Source organism: Arachis ipaensis, chromosome B9 (assembly GCF_059453495.1).
Source record: "Arachis ipaensis isolate K30076 ecotype BB chromosome B9, ASM5945349v1, whole genome shotgun sequence".
NCBI classification, from domain to species: domain Eukaryota; kingdom Viridiplantae; phylum Streptophyta; class Magnoliopsida; order Fabales; family Fabaceae; genus Arachis; species Arachis ipaensis.
Genome location: NC_142444.1, coordinates 75,572,385 through 75,592,643, shown reverse-complemented (window position 1 = coordinate 75,592,643; position 20,259 = coordinate 75,572,385). Strand labels below are relative to the sequence as shown.

At 37.0% G+C, this 20,259-nt stretch overlaps 1 protein-coding gene across 1 annotated transcript; it reads right to left on the bottom strand.

Moving 5' to 3' along the window:
• Positions 1-19,489: 19,489 nt before the first annotated feature.
• On the bottom strand, positions 19,490-20,259 carry LOC107615569 (protein IWS1 homolog 1-like). The gene is made up of 4 exons (XM_021111012.2): positions 20,188-20,259; positions 19,903-19,994; positions 19,746-19,808; positions 19,490-19,646 (listed from the first exon to the last, which is right to left on the bottom strand). Exons 1-4 carry the CDS (start codon positions 20,257-20,259, stop codon positions 19,490-19,492), a joined length of 384 nt encoding a protein of 127 aa, XP_020966671.2.

Below are 20,259 nucleotides of genomic sequence, written 5' to 3'. Positions count from 1 at the left end.
TCTGCAAGGAGATCTGAATAGCCCTTCGTTGATAAATTAGCTGCAAGAAAATGGTTCACTCACTAATATTAGTACTAGACCATAATTCATCTGCAGATGAGATATATTCAAAGACAAATTACTAAATCAATACTACATCTGAACCTATACTACAGGAAATGAGGAAACCACAAAACAGGATTATTATCTCATAGAAACACTTATTCTTTTGGTTCATACCAGAAGTTTGAACTACTCTTTCTTATAAAAAGATGCTTCTTATTATTAAAAGCAAAATAATAGTACGAAAAATCTAATGAAGTGGCAGTATGGCATCATTTACACCCAACGAATAATATTGCATTACATCCATTCATCAAATTTAATATTAAATTACTTTTTGCTGGGTAGCAAAGCTCTTTGCTTATCAACCTTATCTTCAAATATCACAGTACAACAGTCAATACAAGATGAAAATAACCTGTTTGTAAAAGGTTACCGACACTTAAAAAGAAAAAAATGAACCAAGTTTCAAATTCATTTATTGTTTCCATAAATATTGCCTCTTGAGATAGTTTTTTAAAAATAATGACATTAAAAGGAAAGCTAAATAGAAGAAATTCCGTACAGTGCAGTGTTCTTTGAGGAAGATAAGAATCCCCTCAAATCCTTTCAATACATTTCTAACATAAGGTAATAATAACTGAAGATTTCATAAATCATGTTCTTTTATAATTTAAACTTATAAGTAGAAATTATGAATAGTTCTATATATTTCTAACATAAGGTAATGGCTGGTTTAAATTCAAACCTGCTGGGGGAGAAAGAGGTGCAGACATATTATTGCTTTTGTTGAATGCTTCTGCTTGGTATTGTCATCTAGCAATGTGCAAAGTGAAAATTTAATTACCTTCTCCAAAAGATAAGCTATCCTGTTGCTGTAAAAATTCAGAATATTTTGCTAAGGCCCTTAGATTCTCTGGATAGATTCAAGAAAACCAAAAAGGAAACTACAAAAAAGAAAGCCAAAAAAGAAACTACAAAGCCAAAAAAAAAAACTACAAATTACAGTTCATATATAGCATCCAAAATGAGATAAATAATCATGGTAGTTGGTCACGCATTAGATCAGTTCTTAAGTCCTTCCATTGAAACTGAAAAATCAATTATTTCTCAGATCATGGAAATAGAGATGGTTGGAAGTGAGTGTGACGGAAAAAGGTATTAGAGGATTAATAAATAAAATAGTATTCTAGGAAAGGATATTTAGATTTTATGGAGATAATGATAACTAGTGAGTAACAAAGGAAAATCAGAGTACAACTAAAATTGTATCTAATTATATAAAGTAGATTTGGCAAGACCAAAGAAAGAAATAACCTACCACCACCAATTTCACCCTCAAAAGTGAAAAGCTTTTCATACACTGCTGTCCAAAAAGAGAGAGATAATTAGCTAATATAAAAATATATTAAAAAGAATTACACTTTTCTTTAAGACACAAAAGTCAAGTTCGATTATAATAACTAAATAGATCTCAATGCATTACCAGAAAGCACAGGCCGAGCCTTTGCAATGGCAGCCGGTCTTCCAAATGATGCAATCTATAGTTCGCGCATCAACAATTAATGTAAGGTACATTGGCTAATGATAATCAGGAAGCTTGTGCATTTTAAAACTCAACACAAAATCATAACTACAATCATAATAAGAACAATAACTTACAGTGACTTTTCCATTTAAAGCATCAGACCTTCCAAGAGAGACATATGTATCAAGAATGTAATTTATCTCATGAATTTCTACAAGATAAATAAATATGTTTATGACCTGTAACAATACATCATTAAATGCAGTAGAAACATCACATATGTGAAAAAGAAATTGAAATCACAATATCCTCAAATGACTGACTATCAAACTATAATTATAATTATCAAATTATCAATTGACACAACAGGTACTTATAATTATAATTATCAAATTAGCTCAATTAAATTGACACAATGTTTACCACTTCAAAGCATTTGATATTCAATAACCATCTACAGTTTAGGAGTACTATTTTCCTTTAACTATTTTCTCAATCAAATTATTGCTCGTCACTTTCAAAAGTTTCTTCCGAACCCTAAAAGTTGAAATCGGACAAAACGTCCAAATTATGTATTACGTTACAGTAAGAGGAGAAACGAACCTCTACATCGGTTTTGGCTTGGAAGTTGACAAAGGAATTCCTCTCCTGCGGAATGCAATCCCTAGCGGCGGATCTAAATAGTAAAGAAGGAAAGGAGAGACTCATCAAAAAGGAAGGAAAAGAGAGGAAAGGAAGGAGAGAAAGCTGACCTAGATCGTCTAAGAGGAAGGCGTTGATGATTTTGACAGAGAAGACACAGAGGACGACAAGGAGAGGAAGCTGCAGGAGACGACACCGGAGGAAATCGCCACTGTAGGAGATGTCGTCGATAGAGATCGATGCCGGAGGAGATGTCACCAGAGAAGGTCGTCGGAGAACGCCAGAGGATCAGAGATTGTCGTAGAGTCCAACAAGGAGAACAGCGTCGTCACAGCGTAGTTAGGGTAATGAGTAAGGGTTTCAATTGAGTAAGGGTTTCTGAAATTAGGGATTGATCATTCTTATTTTATACTAAGGTGATAATGGCGGTTCAAAACCGCCGTAATTATAAAAACTGCCACAAATCCAAAAATAAATTATGGCATAAAAAAAAGTGCCAAAATATCTAAATATTATGGCGGTTCTTCACAACCTCCATAATATAAATGCTATTTTAACCTTCTTTTTTTGTAGTGTTAGACTTTGTGGTTTAGGGATTAAAATTTAGGGTTTATGGTTTATAGTTTAGTGTTTTGGCTTTAATCTTTAGGGTTTAAATTTTTGGGTTTAGGGTTTGAGGTTTAGTGTTTGGGCTTTAGGGTTTGTGGTTTAGTGTTTAGGTGTTGTGATTTAGGGTTTAGGCTTTAGAGTTTGTAGTTCAAGGTTTAGGGTTTAGCGTTTAGGGTTTGTGGCTTAGGCCTTAGGGTTTACGGTTTAGGGTTTGGGGTTTGTGGTTTATGGTTTAAGATTTGGGATTTAGGGTTTAGGGTTTAAGGTTTAGGGTTTACGGTTTAGGGTTTATGGTTTATGGTTTATGGTTTATGGTTTATGGTTTATGGTTTTGGTTTTAGGCTTTAGAGTTTGTGGTTTATGGTTTATGGTTTAGTGTTTAGGGTTTTTGATTGTTTGGGGTTGAGGGTTTATGGTTTATGGTTTAGGGTTTAGGGTTTAGGGTTTAGAGTTTAGGGTTGAGGGTTTATGGTTGATGGTTTATGGTTTTTGGTTTACGATTTATGCTTTAGGGTTTGTGGTTTATGGTTTAGGGTTTGGGGTTTAAGGTTTATGATGGTTTGGGATTTATGATTTATTATTTAGGGTTTAGGCTTTAGGTTTGTGGTTTAGATTTTAGAGTGTAGGGTTTAGGGTTTATGGTTTGCGGTTGAGGGTTTATGGTTTAGGATTTATGGTTTGGGGTTTATGGTTTGGGGATTATGGTTTGGGGTTTACGGTGTAGGGTTTAGGGTTTATGGTTTATGGTTGGGGTTGAGGGTTTATGGTTTAGGAATTAGGGTTTAGGTTTTAGCGTTTATGGTTTAGGGTGTAGGATTTAGGGTTTATGGTTTTTGGTTTTTGGTTTTGGGTTTAGGGTTTAGGGTTTATGGTTTAGGGTTTATGGTTTAGGATTTAGGGTGTAGGGATTAGGGTTTAGGGTTTATGATTTAGGGTTGAGGGTTTATGGATTAGGGTTTAGGTTTTAAGGTTTGTGGTTTAGAGTTTGTGCTTTAGGGTTTGTGGTTTAGGATTTAGAGTTTAGGGTTTAGGGTTTATGGTTTGGGGTTGAGGGTTTATGGTTTCGGGTTTATAGTTTATAGTTTAGTGTTTAGGCTTTAGTGTTTAGGGTTTAGCCTTTAGGGTTTAGGGTTCAGGGTTTTGTGTTTGTGCTTTAGGGTTTGTGGTTTAGAGTTTAGGAGTTGTGATTTACGGTTTATGTTTTAGAGTTTGTGGTTTAGGATTTATGGTTTAGGGTTTGTGGTTTAGGTTTTAGGATTTGGGGTATAGGGTTTAGGGTTAATGGTTTATGATTTAGGGTTGATGGTTTATGGTTTCGGGTTTATGGTTTATGGTTTTGGGTTTAGGGTTTATGATTGTTTGGGGTTGACGGTTTAGGGTTTAGGGTTTAGTCTTTAGGGTTTATGTGTTAGGGTTTAGGGTTGTGGTCTTGGGTTTAGGATTTGTGGTTTAGGATTTAGGGTTGAGGGTTTATGGTTTAGTGTTTATGGTTTATGGTTTATGATTTAGGGTTTAGGCTTTAAGGTTTATGGTTTAGGGTTTAGGGCTTAGGGTTTAGGGTTTTTGATGGCTTGGGGTTGAGGGTTTATGGTTTAGGGTTTAGGCTTTTGGTTTGTGGTTTAGGGTTTAGGGTGTAGGGCTTAGGGTTTAGTTTTTATGGTTTGGGTTGAGGGTTTATGATTTAGGGTTTAGGCTTTAGAGTCTGTGGTTTAGGGTGTAGGGTTTCTGGGCTAGGGTTGAGGGTTTATGGTTTAGGGTTTATAGTTTAGGGTTTACGCTTTAGGGTTTGTGGTTTAGGTTTTATGGTGTATGGTTTAGGGTTTAGGCTTTATAATTTGGGGTTGATCACTTATGGTTTAGGGTTTAGGCTTTAGGTATTGTAGTTTAGTGTTTAGGGTGTAGGGTTTAGGGTTTATGAGTTATGGTTTGGGGATTAGGGTTTATGGTTTATGGTTTAGGGTTCATGGTTTTGGGTTTATGCTTTAAGGTTTATGCTTTAATGTGTATGGTTTAGGGGTTAGGATTTACGATTTGGTGTCGAGGGCTTATGGTTTAGGGTGTTGGCTTTAGGGATTGTGGTTTAGTGTTTAGGGTGTAGTGTTTAGGATTTATGATTTATGGTTTGTGGTTGAGGGTTTATGGTTTAGGTTTAGGCTTTAGCTTTGTGGTTTAGGATTTAGGGCTTAGGGTTTAGCGTTTATGATTTGGGGTTGCGGGTTTATGGTTAAGGTCTAGGTTATAGGGTTTGTGGTTTTGGGTGTAGGGTTTAGGGTTTAGGGTTTATGGTTTGGGGTTGAGGGTTTATGGTTTAGGGTTTAGGGTGTAGGGTTTATGGTTTGTGGTTTAGGGTGTAGGCCTTAGGGTTTATAGTTTAGGGATTATGCTTTAGGGTTTATGGTTTAGGGTGTAGGGTGTAGGGTGTAGGGTTTAGGGTTTTTAATTTGGGGTTGAGGGTTTATGGTTTAGGGTTGAGGCTTTAGGGATTGTGGTTTAGTGTTTAAGATGTAGGGTTGAGGGTTTATGATTTACGCTTTATGGTTGAAGATTTATGGTTTAGAGTTTACAGTTTAAGGTTTATGCTTTAGGGTGTGTGGTTTAGGGTTTATGATGTAGGGTTTAGGGGTTATAGTTTAAGATTTGGGGTTGAGGGCTTATGGTTTAGGGTTTAGGCTTTAGGGATTGTGGTTTAGTGTTTAGGGTGAAGGGTTTAGGGTTTACGATTTATGATTTGGGGTTGAGGGTATATAGTTTAGGGTTTAGCCTTTAGGGTTTGTGGTTTATGGTTTAGGGCTTAAGATTTAGGGTTTAGGGTTTATGGTTTAGGGTTGAGAGTTTATTGTTTAGGATCTAGGATTTAGGGTGTACGGTTTAGAGTTGAGGGTCTATGGTGTATGGTTTAGGGTTTGGGGTCTAGGTTTTATGGTTTGGGGTTAGGGGTTTATGGTTTAGGGTTAAGGGTTAGGGGTTTATGGTTTAGGCTTTAGTGTTTGTGGTTTAGGGTTAAGGCTTTTGGTATTAGGGTTTATGCTTTAGGGTTTGTGGTTTAGGGTTTATGGTTTAGGTTTTAGGGTTTATGGTTTAGGTTTTAGTGTTTTGGAATTAGGGTTTGGTGTTTTGGGTCTAGGGGTTGTGGTTTAGGATTTAGGCTTTAGAGTTTGTGGCTTAGGGTTTAGGGTTTAGAATTTAGGGTTTAGGGTTTAGGGTTTATGGATTAGGATTTGTGGTTTAGGGTTTATGGTGTAGGGCTTAGGGCTTAGGGGTTAGGTTTTATGATTTAGGGTTGAGTGTTTACGGTGTCGGGTTTAGGCTTTAGGGATTGTGGTTTAGTGTTTAGGGTGTAGGGTTTAGGTTTTATGATTTATGGTTTGGGGTTGAGGGTTTATAGTTTAGGGTTTAGGCTTTAAGGTTTGTGGTTTAGGGTTTAGGGCTTATGGTTTAGGGTTTAGGGTTTATGGTTTAGGGTTTATGCTTTACAGTTAAGGGTTATGGTTTAGGGTTTATGGTTTATAGTTTAGTGTTTAGGCTTTAGTGTTTGTGGTTTAGGGTTAAGACTTTAGGGTTTAGTGTTTATGATTTAGGGTTTAGGGTTTATGGTTTAGGGTTTAGGGTTTAGGGTTTAGGGTTTATTATGGTTTGGGGTTGAGGTTTAATGGTTTACGGTTTAGGCTTTAAAGTTTGTGGTTTAGGGTTTAGGGTGTTGGGTTTAGAGTTTATGGTTTGGGTTGAGGGTTTATGGTTTATGGTTTAGGCTTTACGGTTAATGGTTTAGGGTGTAGGGTTTAGGGTTTAGGTTTATGGGTTCGTGTTGAGGGTTTATGGTTTAGGGTTTATGGTTTAGGGTTAAGGTTATAGTTTAGGTATTATGCTTTAGGGTTTACGGTTTAGGGTTTAAGTTGTAGGGTTTAGGCTTTAGGATTTGAGGTTTAGGGTTTCTTGTGTAGGGTTTAAGGTTTAGGGTTTATGGTTTGGGGTTGAGGGTTTATGGTTTAAGGTTTAGGGTTGATAGTTTAGGGATTAGGCTTGTTTGTGTTTTAGGGTTTATGCTTTAGTGTTTGGGATTTAGGGTTTATGGTTTAGAATTCTAAAATTTAGTGTTTAGTGTTTGGGCTTTAGGGTTTGTGGTTTACGGTTTAGGGTTTAGGTTTTTGGGTTTAGACTTTAGGGTTTGTAGTTTAGGGTTTATAGTGTAGGATTTAGGGTTTATGGTTTATGATTTAGTGTTCAGGGTTTATAGTTTAGGGTTTATGGTTTAGGGTTTATGGTTTATAGTTTAGGGTTTATTGTTTAGGGTTTAGGGTTTATAGTTAATTGTTTATGGTTTATGGTTTAGGCTTGATGGTTTTGGGTTTAGGGTTTAGGGTATAGTGTTTAGGGCATATGGTTTAGGGTTTAGGGTTTATAATTTGGGGTTGACGGTTTATGGTTTAGGGTTTATGCTTTAAGGTTTGTGGTTTAGGGTTTAGGCTTTAGGGTTTGTGGTTTAGGGTTTATGGTTTGGGGTTGAGGGTTTATGGTTTAGGGTCTAGGCTTTATTGTTTGTGGTTTAGGGTGTAGGTTTAGGGTTTAGGGTTTATGGTTTAGGGATTAGGGTTTAGGTTTTATGGTTTATGTTTTATGGTTTAGGGTTTAGGATTTAAGGTTTAGGGTTTATGGTTTATGGTTTGGGGTTTATGATTTGGGGTTAATGGTTTATGGTTTTGGGTTTAGGCTTTAGAGTTTGTGGTTTATGGTTTGGTGTGTAGGGTTTAGGGTTTAGCATTTATGCTTTGGAGTTTCTGGTTTAGGGTTTATAGTTTAGGGTTTAAACTTTATGGTTCGTGGTTTATGGTTTAGGGTGTAGGGTTTAGGGTTTAGGGTTTATGATTTGGGGTTGATGGATTATGGTTTATAGTTTAGGCTTTATGGTTTGTGGTTTAGGGTTTAGGGTATAAGGTTTAGGGTTTATGGTTTAGGATTTAGGCATTAGGGTGTGTGGTTTATGGTTTACGATGTAGGGTTTAGGGTTTATGGTTTGGGTTTGAGTGTTTATGTTTTAGGGTTTAGGGTTTAATGTTTATGATTTAGGATTTAGGCATTAGGGTGTGTGGTTTATGGTTTACGGTGTAGGGCTTAGGGTTTGGGGTTTATGGTTAGGTTTGAGGATTTATGTTTTTGGGTTTAGGGTTTAAGGTTTATGGTTTAGGGTTGAGGGTTTATGGTTTATGGTCTAGGCTTTAGGGTTTGTGGTTTAGGGTGTAGCATTTAGGGTTTAGGGTTTAGGGTTTAGGGTGTAGGATTTAGTGTTTATGGTTTAGGGCTTGGGGTTTAGTGTTTAGGATTTAAGGTTTAGGGTTTATGGTGTACGGTTCAGGGATTTGGGTTTATGGTTTGGGGTTGATGGTTTATGGTTTAGGGTTTAGGCTTTAGGGTTTGTGGTTTAGGGTTTAGTATTTCTTGTTTAGGGTTTAGACTTTAGGGTATAGGCTTTAGGGTTTGGGTTTATGATTTATGATTTAGGCCGTATAGTTTAGGGTTTAGGGTTTAGTGTTTAGTGTTTAGTGTTTAGTGATTGGGATTTAGGGTTTAGGGTTTAGTGTTTAGGGTTTATGGTTTGGATTTGACGGTTTAGGGTTTAGGGTTTAGGGTTTTATAGTTTAGAGTTTAGTCTTTAGATTTTGTGGTTTAGGGTTTAAAGTTTAGGGTTTAGGCTTTAGGGTTTAGTTTTGGGGTTTAGGCTTTAGGCTTTAGGGTTTAGTATTAAGGGTTTAGGGTTTAGGGTTTAGTGTTTAGCGTTTAGGCTTTAGGGTTTGTGGTTTAAGGTTTACGGTTTATGGTTTAGGCTTTAGGGTTTATGGTTTAGGGTTTATGGTTTAGGGTTTATGGTTTATGGGTCAGGGTTTATAGTTTAGGGTTTATGGTTTAGGTTTTAGGGATTATGGTTTATAGTTTAGGGTTTTGGGTTTATGGTTTTGGGTTTAGGGTTTAGGGTCTAGAGTTTAGTGTTTAGGGTTTAGGGTTTAGGGTTTATGAATCGGGGTTCAAGGTTTAGGGTTTAGGGTTTTTGGTTGGGTTTGAGGGTTTATGGTTTAGGGTTTAAGGTTTATAGTTTAGGGTTTTGTGTTTATGTTTTATGGTTTATGGTTTATGGTTTATGGTTTAGGGTTTATGGTTTATGGTTTAGGCTTGATGGTTTTGGTTTTAGGGTTTAGGGTATAGTGTTTAGGGCATAGTGTTTAGGATTTAGGGTTTATGATTTGGGGTTGAGGGTTTATGGTTTACTGTTTATGCCTTAAGGTTTGTAGTTTAGGGTTTAGGCTTTTGGGTTTGTGGTTTATGGTTTAGGGTTTAGGGTTTATGGTTTGGGGTTTAGGGTTTATGGTTTAGTGTCTAGGCTTTATTATTTGTGGTTTATGGTATAGGGTTTAGGGTTTAGGGTTTATGGTTTGTGGTTTTGGGTTTATGGTTTAGGGTTTATGGTTTAGGGTTGAGTGTTTAGTGTTTAGGTTTTATGATTTATGTTTTAGGGTTTAGGGTTAGGATTTAAGGTTTAGGGTTTATGGTTTATTGTTTAGGGTTTGGGGTTTATGATTTGGTGTTAATGGTTTAGGGTTTAGGGTTTAGGGTTTAGGGTTTTGGGTTTAGGGTTTGTGGTTTAGGGTTTAGGGTGTAAGGTTTATGGTTTAGCGTTTATGCTTTGGGGTTGACGGTTTATTGTTTAGGGTTTATGGTTTAGGGTTTAGGCTTTACGGTTCGTGGTTTATGGTTTATGGTGTAGGGTTTAGAGTTTAGGGTTTATAGTTTGGGGTTGAGGGATTATGGTTTATAGTTTAGGCTTTATGGTTTGTGGTTTAGGGTTTAGGGTATAGGGTTTAGGGTTTATGGTTTACAGTTTAAGATTTAGGGTATAGGATTTAGGGTGTATGATTTAGGGTTTAGGGTTTATGATTTAGGGTTCAGGGTTTATGGTTTAAGGGTTAGGGTTTAGGGTGTAGGGTTTATGGTTGGGTTTGAGGGTTTATGGTTTTGGGTTTAGGGTTTATAGTTTAGAGTTTATGCTTTAGTATTTGTGGTTTATGCTATAGACTTTAGGGTTTATGGTTTAGGGTTTAGGATTTAGAATTTAGGGTTCAGAGGTTATGCTTTAGGGTTTAGGGTCTATGGTTTAGGGTTTATGTTTTGGGTTTAGTGTTTGTCCTTTAGGGTTTGTGGTTTAGGGTTTAGTGTTTAGGGTTTAGGCTTTTGGCTTTTGGCTCTAGGGTTTGTGGTTTAGGGTTTAGGGTGTAGGGTTTAGGGTTTAAGGTTTATGGGTTGGGTTTGAGGGTTCATGGTGTAGGGTTTAGGGTTTAGGCTTTATGGTTTGTGGTTTAGGGTTTCGGGTGTAAGGTTTAGGGTTTAATGTTTATAGTTTGGGGTTTGGGGTTTATGGTTTATGTTTTAGGGTTGATAGTTTAGGGATTAGGCGTGTTTGTGTTTTAGAGTTTAGGCTTTAGTCTTTAGTGTTTGGGATTTAGGGTTTAAGGTTTAGAATTCTAAAGTTTAGTGTTTAGTGTTTGGGCTTTAGGGTTTGTGGTTTATGGTTTAGGGTTTAAGGTTTAGGGTTTGTATTTTAGGGTTTATGGTGTAGGATTTAGGGTTTAGGGTTTAGTGTTTAGTGTTTAGGGTTTATAGTTTAGGGTTTATGATTTAGGGTTTAGGGTTTATAGTTTGGGGTTTAGTGTTTAGTGTTTAGTGTTCATGGTTTATGGTTTATGGTTTAGGGTTCATGGTTTAGGGTTTAGGCTTGATGGTTTTGGGTTTAAGGTTTAGGGTATATTGTTTAGGGCGTAGGGCTTAGGGTTTAGGGTTTATGATTTGGGGTTGATGGTTTACGGTTTAGTGTTTATGCTTTAAGGTTTGTGGTTTAGGGTTTAGGCTTTAGGGTTTGTGGTTTAGGGTTTATGGTTTGGGGTTGAGGGTTTATGGTTTAGGGTCTAGGCTTTATTGTTTGTGGTTTAGGGTGTAGGGTTTAGGGTTTAGGGTTTATGGTTTGCGGTTATGGGTTTATGGTTTAGGGTTTAGGGTTTAGGGTTTAGGTTTTATGGTATATGTTTTCGGGTTTAGGGTTTATGATTTAAGGTTTAGGGTTTATGGTTTATGGTTTAAGGTTTGGTATTTATGATTTGGGGTTAATGGTTTATGGTTTAGGGTTTAGGCTTTAGGGTTTGTGGTTTAGGGTTTAGTGTTTATGGTTTAGGGTTTAGCATTTATGCTTTGGGGTTGAGGGTTTATTGTTTAGGGTTTATGGTTTATGGTTTATAGTTTAGGGTTTAGGCTTCATGGTTCGTGGTTTATGGTTTAGGGTGTAGGGTTTAGGATTTAGGGTTTATGGTTTTGGGTTGATGGATTATGGTTTATAGTTTAGGCTTTATGGTTTGTGGTTTGGGGTTTAGGGTATAGGGTTTATGGTTTATGTTTTAGGCTTTAGGGTGTGTGGTTTAGGGTTTACAGTGTAGGGTTTAGGGTTTAGGGATTATGGTTTGGGTTTGAGGGTTTATGTTTTAGGGTTTAGTGTTTAAGGTTTATGGTTTGGGGTTGAGGGTTTATGGTTTATGGTCTATTCTTTAGGGTTTGTGGTTTAGGGTGTATGGTTTAGGGTTTAGGTTTATGGTTTGCCGTTGAGGGTTTATGATTTAGGGTTTATGGTTTAGGGTGTAGGGTTTATTGTTTATGGTTTAGGATTTGGAGTTTAGGGTTTAGGGTTTAGGGTTTAGGGTTTAGGCTTTATGCTTCCTGGTTTATGGTTTAGCATGTAGGGTTTAGGGTTTTGGGTTTATGATTTGGGGGTGAGGGTTTATAGTTTGTGGTTTAGGCTTTAGGGTGTGTGGTTTAGGGTTTACGGTGTAGAGTTTAGGGTTTAGGGTTTATGGTTTGTGTTTGATGGTTTATAGTTTATGGTTTAGGGTTTATAGTTTAGAGTTTAGGTTGTTGTATTTGTGGTTTAGGGTTTAGACCTTCGGGTGTAGGCTTTAGGGTTTGTGGTTTAAGGTTTCGGGTTTAGGCTGTATGGTTTAGGCTTTATGGTTTAGAGTTTAGGGTTTAGGGTTTAGTGTTTAGGGTTTATGGTTTGGGGTTGAGGGTTTATGGTTTAGGATCTAGGCTTTATTGTTTGTGGTTTAGGGTGTATGGTTTAGGGTTTATGGTTTATGGTTTGTGGTTGTGGGTTTATGGTTTAGCGTTGAGGGTTTAGTGTTTAGGTTTTATGGTTTATGTTTTAGTGTTTAGGGTTTAGGATTTAAGGTTTAGGGTTTATGGTTTATGGTTTAGGGTTTAGGGTTTATGATTTGGGGTTAATGGTTTATGGTTTAGGGATTAGGGTTTAGGGATTGTGATTTAGGGTTTAGGGTGTAGGGTTTAGGGTTTAGCGTTTATGCTTTGGGGTTGAGGGTTTATTGTTTAGGGTTTATGGTTTAGGGTTTATAGTTAAGGGTTTAGGCTTTATGGTTCGTGGTTTATGGTTTAGGGCGTAGGGTTTAGGGTTTATGGTTTATGGGTTGGGGTTGAAGGATTATGGTTTATAGTTTAGGCTTTATGATTTGTGGTTTGGGGTTTAGGGTATAGAGTTTAGGGTTTATGGTTTAGGGTTGAGGAGTTTAGTGTTTAGGTTTTAGGGTGTGTGCTTTAGGGTTTACGGTGTAGGGTTTAGGGTTTAGGGTTTATGGTTTGGGTTTGAGGGTTTAAGTTTTAGGGTTTAGGGTTTATGGTTTGGGGTTGAGGGTTTATGGTTTATGGTCTAGGCTTTAGGGTTTGTGGTTTAGGGTGTAAGGTTTATGGTTTAAGGTTTAGGGTGTAGGGCTTAATGTTTAAGGTTTATGGTTTACAGTGTTGGGTTTAGGGTTTTGGGTTTATGATTTGGGGATGATGCTTTATGGTTTAGGGTTTAGGCTTTAGGGTTTGTGGTTTAGGGTTTAGGGTGTAGTGTTTAGGGTTTAGCATTTATGCTTTGGGGTTGAGGGTTTATTGTTTAGGGTTTAGTGTTTAGGGTATATAGTTTAGGGTTTAGGCTTTATGCTTCGTGGTTTATGGTTTAGCGTGTAGGGTTTAGGGTTTTGGGTTTATGATTTGGGGGTGAGGGTTTATGGTTTGTGTTTTAGGCTTTAGGGTGTCTGGTTTAGGGTTTATGGTGTAGGGTTTAGGGTTTAGGGTTTATGGTTTTGTTCTTGAGGGTTTATGGTTTAGGATTTAGGGTTTATAGTTTAGAGTTTATGGTTTAGTGTTTATGGTTTAGGGTTTAGACCTTAGAGTGTAGGCTTTAGGGTTTGGGTTTTAGGGATTAGGTTTTAAGCTTTATGATTTAAGGTTTATGGTTTAGGGTTTAGGGTTTAGTGTTTAGTGTTTAGTGTTTGGGATTTATGGTTTAGGGTTTAGTGTTTAGGGTTTATGGTTTGTATTTGAGGGTTTATAGTTTAGGGTTTAGTGTTTTATAGTTTAGAGTTTAGTCTTTAGTGTTTGTGGTTTAAGGTTTAGAGTTTAGTGTTTAGGCTTTATGGTTTGGGTTTTGGGGTTTAGGGTTTAGGCCTTAGGGTTTATTGTTTAGGGTTTAGGGTTTAGGGTTTAATGTTTAGTGTTTATGCTTTAGGGTTTGTGGTTTAGGGTTTAGTGTTTAGGGTTTATGGTTTAGGCTTTAGGGTTTCTGATTTAGGGTTTAGGGTTTAGGGTTTATAGTTTATGGTTTAGGGTTTATAGTTTAGGGTTTATGGTTTAGGTTTTAGGGCTTATGGTTTATGGTTTTTGGTTTAGGATTTATGGTTTTGTGTTTAGGGTTTAGGATATAGGGGTTAGGGTGTACGGTTTAGGGTTTAGGGTTTATGATTTGGGGTTCATGGGTTAGGGTTTATGGTTTAGAGTTTAGGGTTTATAGGCTTTAGTTTTTATGGTTTAGGGTTTAGGGTGTAGGTTTTAGGGTTTAGGGTTCATGATTTAGGGTTAAGGGTTTATGATTTAGGGTTTATGGTTTAGGATTTATGGTTTAGGGTTTATGCTTTAAGGTTTGTGGTTTAGGGTTTAGGGTTTAGGGTTTATGGTTTGAGGTTGATGGTTTATGGTTTAGGGGTTAGCGTTTAGGGTTTGTGATTTACGGTATAAAGTTTAGTGTTTAATGCTTATGGTTTCGGGTTGAGGGTTTATGGTTTAGGAATTAGGGTTTATGGTTTTTGGTGTAGGGTTTAGGGTTTATGATTTGGGGTTGAAGGCTTATGGTTTAGGGTTTAGGGTTTGTGGTTTAGTGTTTAGGCTTTAGGATTTGTAGTTTAGGGTTTAGGGTTTATGGTCTGGGGTTGATGGTTTATGGTTTAGGGTTTATGGTTTATAGTTTAGTGTTTAGGCTTTAGTGTTTAGGGTTTAGGCTTTAGGGTTTAGGCTTTAGGCTTTAGGGTTTAGGGTTTATGGTTTTGTGTTTGCGCTTTAGGGTTTGTGGTTTGGTGTTTAGGGGTTGTGATTTAGGGTTTATATTTTAAAGTTTGGGATTTATAGTTTAGGTTTAGGGTTTAGGGTTTATGGTTTAGGATTTAGGATTTGGGGTTTAGGGTTTATGGTTTATGGTTTATGGTTTAGGGTTTATGGTTTATGGTTTAGGGTTCATGGTTTATGGTTTAGGGTTTCGGCTTTAGGGTTTGTGGTTTATGGTTTAGGGTTTAGGGTTTAAGGTTTATGATGGTTCAGGGTTTAGGGTTTATGGTTTAGGGTTTAGGCTTTAGGGTTTATGGTTAAGGCTTTAGGGTTGTGGTCTAGGGTTTGGGGTTTAGGGTATGGGGTTGAGGGTTTATGGTTTAGGGTTTATGGTTTATTATTATTGTTTAGGGTTTAAGGTTTAGGGTTTTTATTTTAGGGTTTAGGGTTTATGATGGTTTGCAGTTGAGGGTTTTTGGTTTAGGGTTTATGCTTTAGGTTTGTTGTTTAGGCTTTAGGGTGTAGGGCTTAGGGTATAGTTTTTATGGTTTGGGTTGAGGGTTTATGGTTTAGGGTTTAGGCTTTAGAGTTTGTGGTTTAGGGTGTAGGGTTTATGGGTTGGGGTTGAGGGTATATGGTTTAGGATTTAGGGTTTATGCTATAGGGTTTAGGGTTTAGGGTTTATGGTTTAGGGTTTAGGGTTTATGGTTTAGGGTTTTATGGTTTAGGATTTAGTGTGTAGGGTTATGGTTTAGGGTTTATGATTTGGGGTTGAGGGTTTATGGTTTAAGGTATAGGCTTTAGGGTTTGTGGTTTAGAGTTTAGGCTTTAGAGTTTGTGGTTTAGGGTTTAGCGTCTATGGTTTATAGTTTGCGGTTGAGGGTTTATGGTTTAGGGTTTATGGTTTATAGTTTAGTGTTTAGGATTTAGTGTTTAGGGTTTGTGGTTTAGGGCTTATGGGTTGTGATTTATGGTTTATGTTTTAGAGTTTGTGGTTTAGGATTTATGGTTTAGGGTTTAGGGTTTAGGGTTTACGGTTTAGGGTGGATGGTGTATGGTTTAAGGTTTATGGTTTATGGTTTAGGGTTTAGGCTTTAGGGTTTGTCGTTTAGGGTTTAAGGTTTAGGGTTTAGCGTTTAGGGTTTACGATGGTTTGGGTTTGATGGTTTATGGTTTAGGGCTTAGGGTTTGTGGTTTAGGGTTTAGGGTTTGTGGTTGTGGTCTAGGGTTTATGATTTGGGGTTTAGGGTTTAGGGTTGTAGGTTTATGGATTATGGTTATGGTTTATGGTTTATGATTAGTGTTTAGGGTTTAGGGTTTGTGGTTTAGAGTTTATGGTTTGTGGTTTAGGGTTTAAGGTTTATGATGGTTTGGGGTTGAGGGTTTATGGTTTAGGGTTTAGATGTTAGGTTTGTGGTTTAGGGTTTAGGGTGTAGGGTTTAGTGTTTAGTGTTTATGGTTTGGGCTTAGGGTTTATGGTTTAGTGTTTAGGCTTTAGAATTTGTGGTTTATGGTTTATGTTTATGGGTTGGGGTTGAGGTTTTATGGTTTAGGGTTTATAGTTTAGGGTTTTTGCTTTAGGGTTTGTGGTTTAGCTTTTACGATGTATGGTTTTTAGTTTAGGGTTTATAATTTGGGCTTGAGGACTTATTGTTTAGGGTTTGTGGTTTAGGGATTACGATTATGGTTTGTGTTTGAGGGTTTATGGTTTATGGTTTAGGGTTTATAGTTTAGGGTTTATGCCTTAGAGTTTTTGGTTTAGTTTTTAGGGTGTATGGTTTAGGGTTTAGGGTTTATGATTTTGGGGTTGAGGGCTTACAATTTAGGGTTTAGGCTTTAGGGATTGTGGTTTAGTGTTTAGGGTGTAGTGTTTAGGATTAATGATTTATTGCTTGTGGTTGAGGGTTTAGGGTTTACGGTTTTGGCTTTAGGGTTTATGGTTTAGTCTTTAGGGCTTAGTGTTTAGGGTTTATGATTTATGGTTTGGGATTGCGGGTTTATCGTTATGCTCTAGGGTTTAGGGTTTGTAGTTTAGGGTGTAGGGTTTAGTGTTTAGTGTTTATGGTTTTGGGTTGAGAGTTTATGGTTTAGGGTTTAGGGATTGTGGTTTAGGCTTTAGGCTTTATGATTTATGGTTTAGGGTATGGGGTTTATAGTTTTGGGTTTATGCTTTAGGGTTTGTGGTTTAGGGTTTAGGGTGTATAGTTTAGGGTTTAGGGTTTTTAATTTGGGGTTGAGGGCTTATAGTTTAGGGTTTAGGCTTTAGGGATTATGGTTTAGTGTTTAGGGTGTAGGATTTAGGGTTTATGATTTATGCTTTGGGGTTGAGGATTAATGGTTTAGGATTTAGGGTTTAGGGTTTGTAGTTTAGGGTTTATGCTTTAGGGTTTGTGGTTTAGGGTTTAGGGTGTAGGGTTTAGGGGTTAGGGTTTATGATTTGGGGTTGATGGCTTATGGTTTTGGGTTTAGGCTTTAGGGGTTGGGGTTTAGGGTTTAGCCTTTGGGCTTTAGGGTTTGTGGTTTAGCGTTTAGGTATTGTGATTTAGGGTTTAGGTTTAGAGTTCGTGGTTTAGGATTTAGGGCTTGTGATTTAGGCCTTAGGGTTTATGATTTAGGTTTGGGGTGTGTAGTTTATGGTTTAGGATTTGGCGGTTAGGATTTTGGGATTATGGTTTAGGGTTGAGGGTTTATGGTTTAGGGTTTGGGGTTGTGGTCTAGGGTTTAGGATTTGGAGTTTAGGGTTTAGGGTTTAGGGTTGAAGGTTGAGGGTTTATGGTTTACAGTATATGGTTTATGGTTTATGGTTTAGGGTTTAGGCTTTAGGGTTTGTGGTTTAGGGTTTATAGTTTAGGGTTTAGGGTTTATGATAGTTTGGGGTTGAAGGTTTATGATTTAAGGTTTATGCTTTAGGTTTTTGGTATAGGCTTGAGGGTGTAGGGTTTAGGGTTTAGTGTTAATGGTTTGGGTTGACGGTTTATGGTTTAGGGTTTAGGCTTTAGCGTTTGTAGTTTAGGGTGTAGGGTTTAGGGTTTAGGGTTTATAGGTTGGGGTTGAAGGTTTATGGTTTAGAGTTTGTGGTTTAGGTTTTACGGTGTAAGGTTTAGGGTTTAGGGTTTATAATTTAGGGTTGAGGGCTTATGGTTTAGGGTTCAGGCTTTAGGGAGTGTGGTTTAGTGTTTAGAGTGTAGGGTTTAGGGTTTATTATTTATGGTTTAGGGTGGAGGGTTTATGGTTTAAGGTTTAGGGTTTATGTTTTAGGGTTTCTGGTTTAGGGTTTAGGTTGTATGGTTTAGGGGTTATGGTTTATGATTTGGGGTTGAGGGCTTATGGTTTAGGGTTTATGCTTTAGGGATTGTGATTTAGTGTTTAGGGTGTAGGGTTTAGTATTTATGAGTTATGGTTGTGGTTGAGTGTTTATCGTTTAGGGTTTAGGCTTTAGGGTTTGTGGTTTAAGGTTTAGGGCTTATGGTTTAGGGTTTAGGGTTTATGGTTTGGGGTTACGGGTTTATGGTTAGGGTCTAGCGTTTAGGGTTTGTGGTTTAGGGTGTAGAATTTAGGGTTTAGGGTTTATGTTTTGGGGTTGATGGTTTATGGTTTAGGGTTTAGGATTTATGGTATAGGGTTTAGGGATTGTGGTTTATGGTTTAGGCTTTAGGGTTTATGGTTTCGGGTATAGGGTTTATAGTTTTGGGTTTATGCTTTAGGGTTTGTGGTTTAGGGTGTAGGGTTTAGGATTTAGTGTTTATGGTTTGGGGTTGAGTGCTTATGGTTTAGGTGTTAGGCTTTAGGGATTGTGGTTTAGTGTTTAGGGTGTATGGTTTAGGGTTTAGGGTTTACAGTTTAGGGTTTATGCTTTAAGATTTGTGGTTTAGGGTTTAGGGTGTAGGGTCTAGGGGTTTTGTTTTATGATTTGGGGTTAAGGACTTATGGTTTAGGGTTTAGGCTTTAGGGATTGTGGTTTAGTGTTTAGGGTGTAGGGTTTAGGGTTTATGATTTATGATTTGGGATCGAGGGCTTATAGTTTATGGTTTAGGGTTTAGTGTTTGTGGTTTAGGGTTTAGTGCTTAGTGTTTAGGGTTTAGGGCATATGGTTTGGGGTTGAGGGTTTATGGTTTAGGGTCTAAGGTTTAGGATTTGTGGTTAGGGTGTAGGGTTGAGGGTTTATGATTTAGGGTTTAGGGTTTATGGTTTAGGATTTAGGGTGTAGGGTTTATTGTTTAGGGTTTAGGGTTTAGAGTTTATGGTTTGGGGTTAAGGGTTTATGGTTTAGCGTTTATGGTTTATAGTTTAGTTTTTAGGCTTTAGTGTTTGTGGTTTAAAGTTAAGGCTTTAGGGTTTAGCTTTTAGGATTTAGGGTTTGGCATTTAGGGTTTAGGGTTTAGGTTTTAGGGTTTATGCTTTAGGGTTTAGTGTTTGGGCTTTAGGGTTTGTTGTTTAAGGTTTATGGGTTGTGATTTAGGGTTTAGGTTTTACACTACAAAAAATTCTGGTAAAAACGGCGATTTTTTATCTGAATTACGGCGGTTTTAACCGCCATTATTACCAATAATGGCGGTTTGGTAAATCGACGTAATTCTGGGCGCCATTCTGGTTATTACGGCGGTTTTTTGAATAGGTTAACACGGCGGTTTAAAACGTCATTATTTCCGGGGTTAAAATGGCGGTTTTTAAATAGGTTAAAACGGCGGTTTGAACCACCATTATTACCCTGATAGAGTGACATTTTGGTTGGTTAAAATGGCGGTTCAAACCACCGTTATTTCTAGGGTTAAAATGGCAGTTTTTTAATAGGTTAAAATGGCAGTTTGAACCGCCATTATTACCCTTACAGAGTGGCGTTTTGGTTGGTTAAAATGACATTTTTGAACCGCCGTTTTACCCTGAAAGTGACATTTTTTATCGTTCAAAAAAATAATTTTTACCGTCATTTTTATCTCGTTAAATAAATAATTTTGTGATTAAAATGTCACAATAGCAAAAAATCATAATCCATAAATGAAATATTATATAACTCGTAAACAAAATATTAATATAATATATGATTTTTTACTATTGAAAATCAAAAGTAATAACTCCTATACAAAATCTTGTCTTACTAAGCTTACCAAAATATAAGCATTGCAATAAACACTAATCAGTCAAATCTACCATACAGTTTCCTAAACTATATTAATATCTAATAATGTATTTAAACCATCTAATAAATGCTGTATTTAAACCTTCATTATCTGCTGTATTTAAACCTTCATCTAATAAGTGCTGTATTTAAACCTTCATTATCTGCTGATCTTGTGTAGCAGCTTTTGCTCGCACTCTAACTTCTTCTGGATCAATTTTAGACTGGGGACGGATCTCAAAATCCAAAGGTGTTGCTTCTGGCCTTGATGCATGTTGCCTTGAAGAAGACTGTCCAGACCTAGGCCTGCATTATACATTCAGAACAATTAGCATCTATAACACAAATCAATGACAACTTAGTTCACACTACTCCACCAGTAATATCTTAATTCCCAAGACTTACTGTGAAAATTCCAAATCAAGATCACCATCTCTGGATTCCATCCCTGCTGCTTTATTTGCCGGCCTGTAGAAATTCAGCATTATAGAAATTCAGCATATTGCAATACATAAAACAAATATTGCTCAGACAAGCAATTTAAATCAGAATGGTTGAGCACTTTTTAACAGTTGGCCTCCTGAAAGGAATCCTGTCATCCTCAGCATTTCTCATGTCCTCAAACCATGTACTCTTATTAAATATGGGTCGGCTCTACAATTACAAAGCAAAAATGATGTGCTTTTTTAAGTATCTGTCCCCCAAAAAGAAAACTACTCCTGGATGAAAATGGATAGCTTGTAAAAAAAAGAAAATTCATACCATTATAATGTCTTCAAGAACCAGTACAATTTTTAAGGAAAGATAAATGATACATGCTGAAGCAAAAGTTTCACAGATTACTTACCCATTTGTCAACCAGTTCCTTAGCTAGTTTTCTATTTACATTGATTTCTTCGTCGAACTTTGATAAGAACAT

What these genes read in the sequence shown, in the direction of transcription:
- LOC107615569 (XM_021111012.2), bottom strand. Translation starts at nt 20,259, where the DNA reads ATGTTCTTATCAAAGTTCGACGAAGAAATCAATGTAAATAGAAAACTA. An exon ending in AGGAACTGGTTGACAAATGG is followed by an intron (nt 19,995 to 20,187) that starts GTAAGTAATCTG and finishes TTGTAATTGTAG; the next exon opens with AGCCGACCCATATTTAATAA. An exon ending in AGGAGGCCAACTGTTAAAAA is followed by an intron (nt 19,809 to 19,902) that starts GTGCTCAACCAT and finishes GAATTTCTACAG; the next exon opens with GCCGGCAAATAAAGCAGCAG.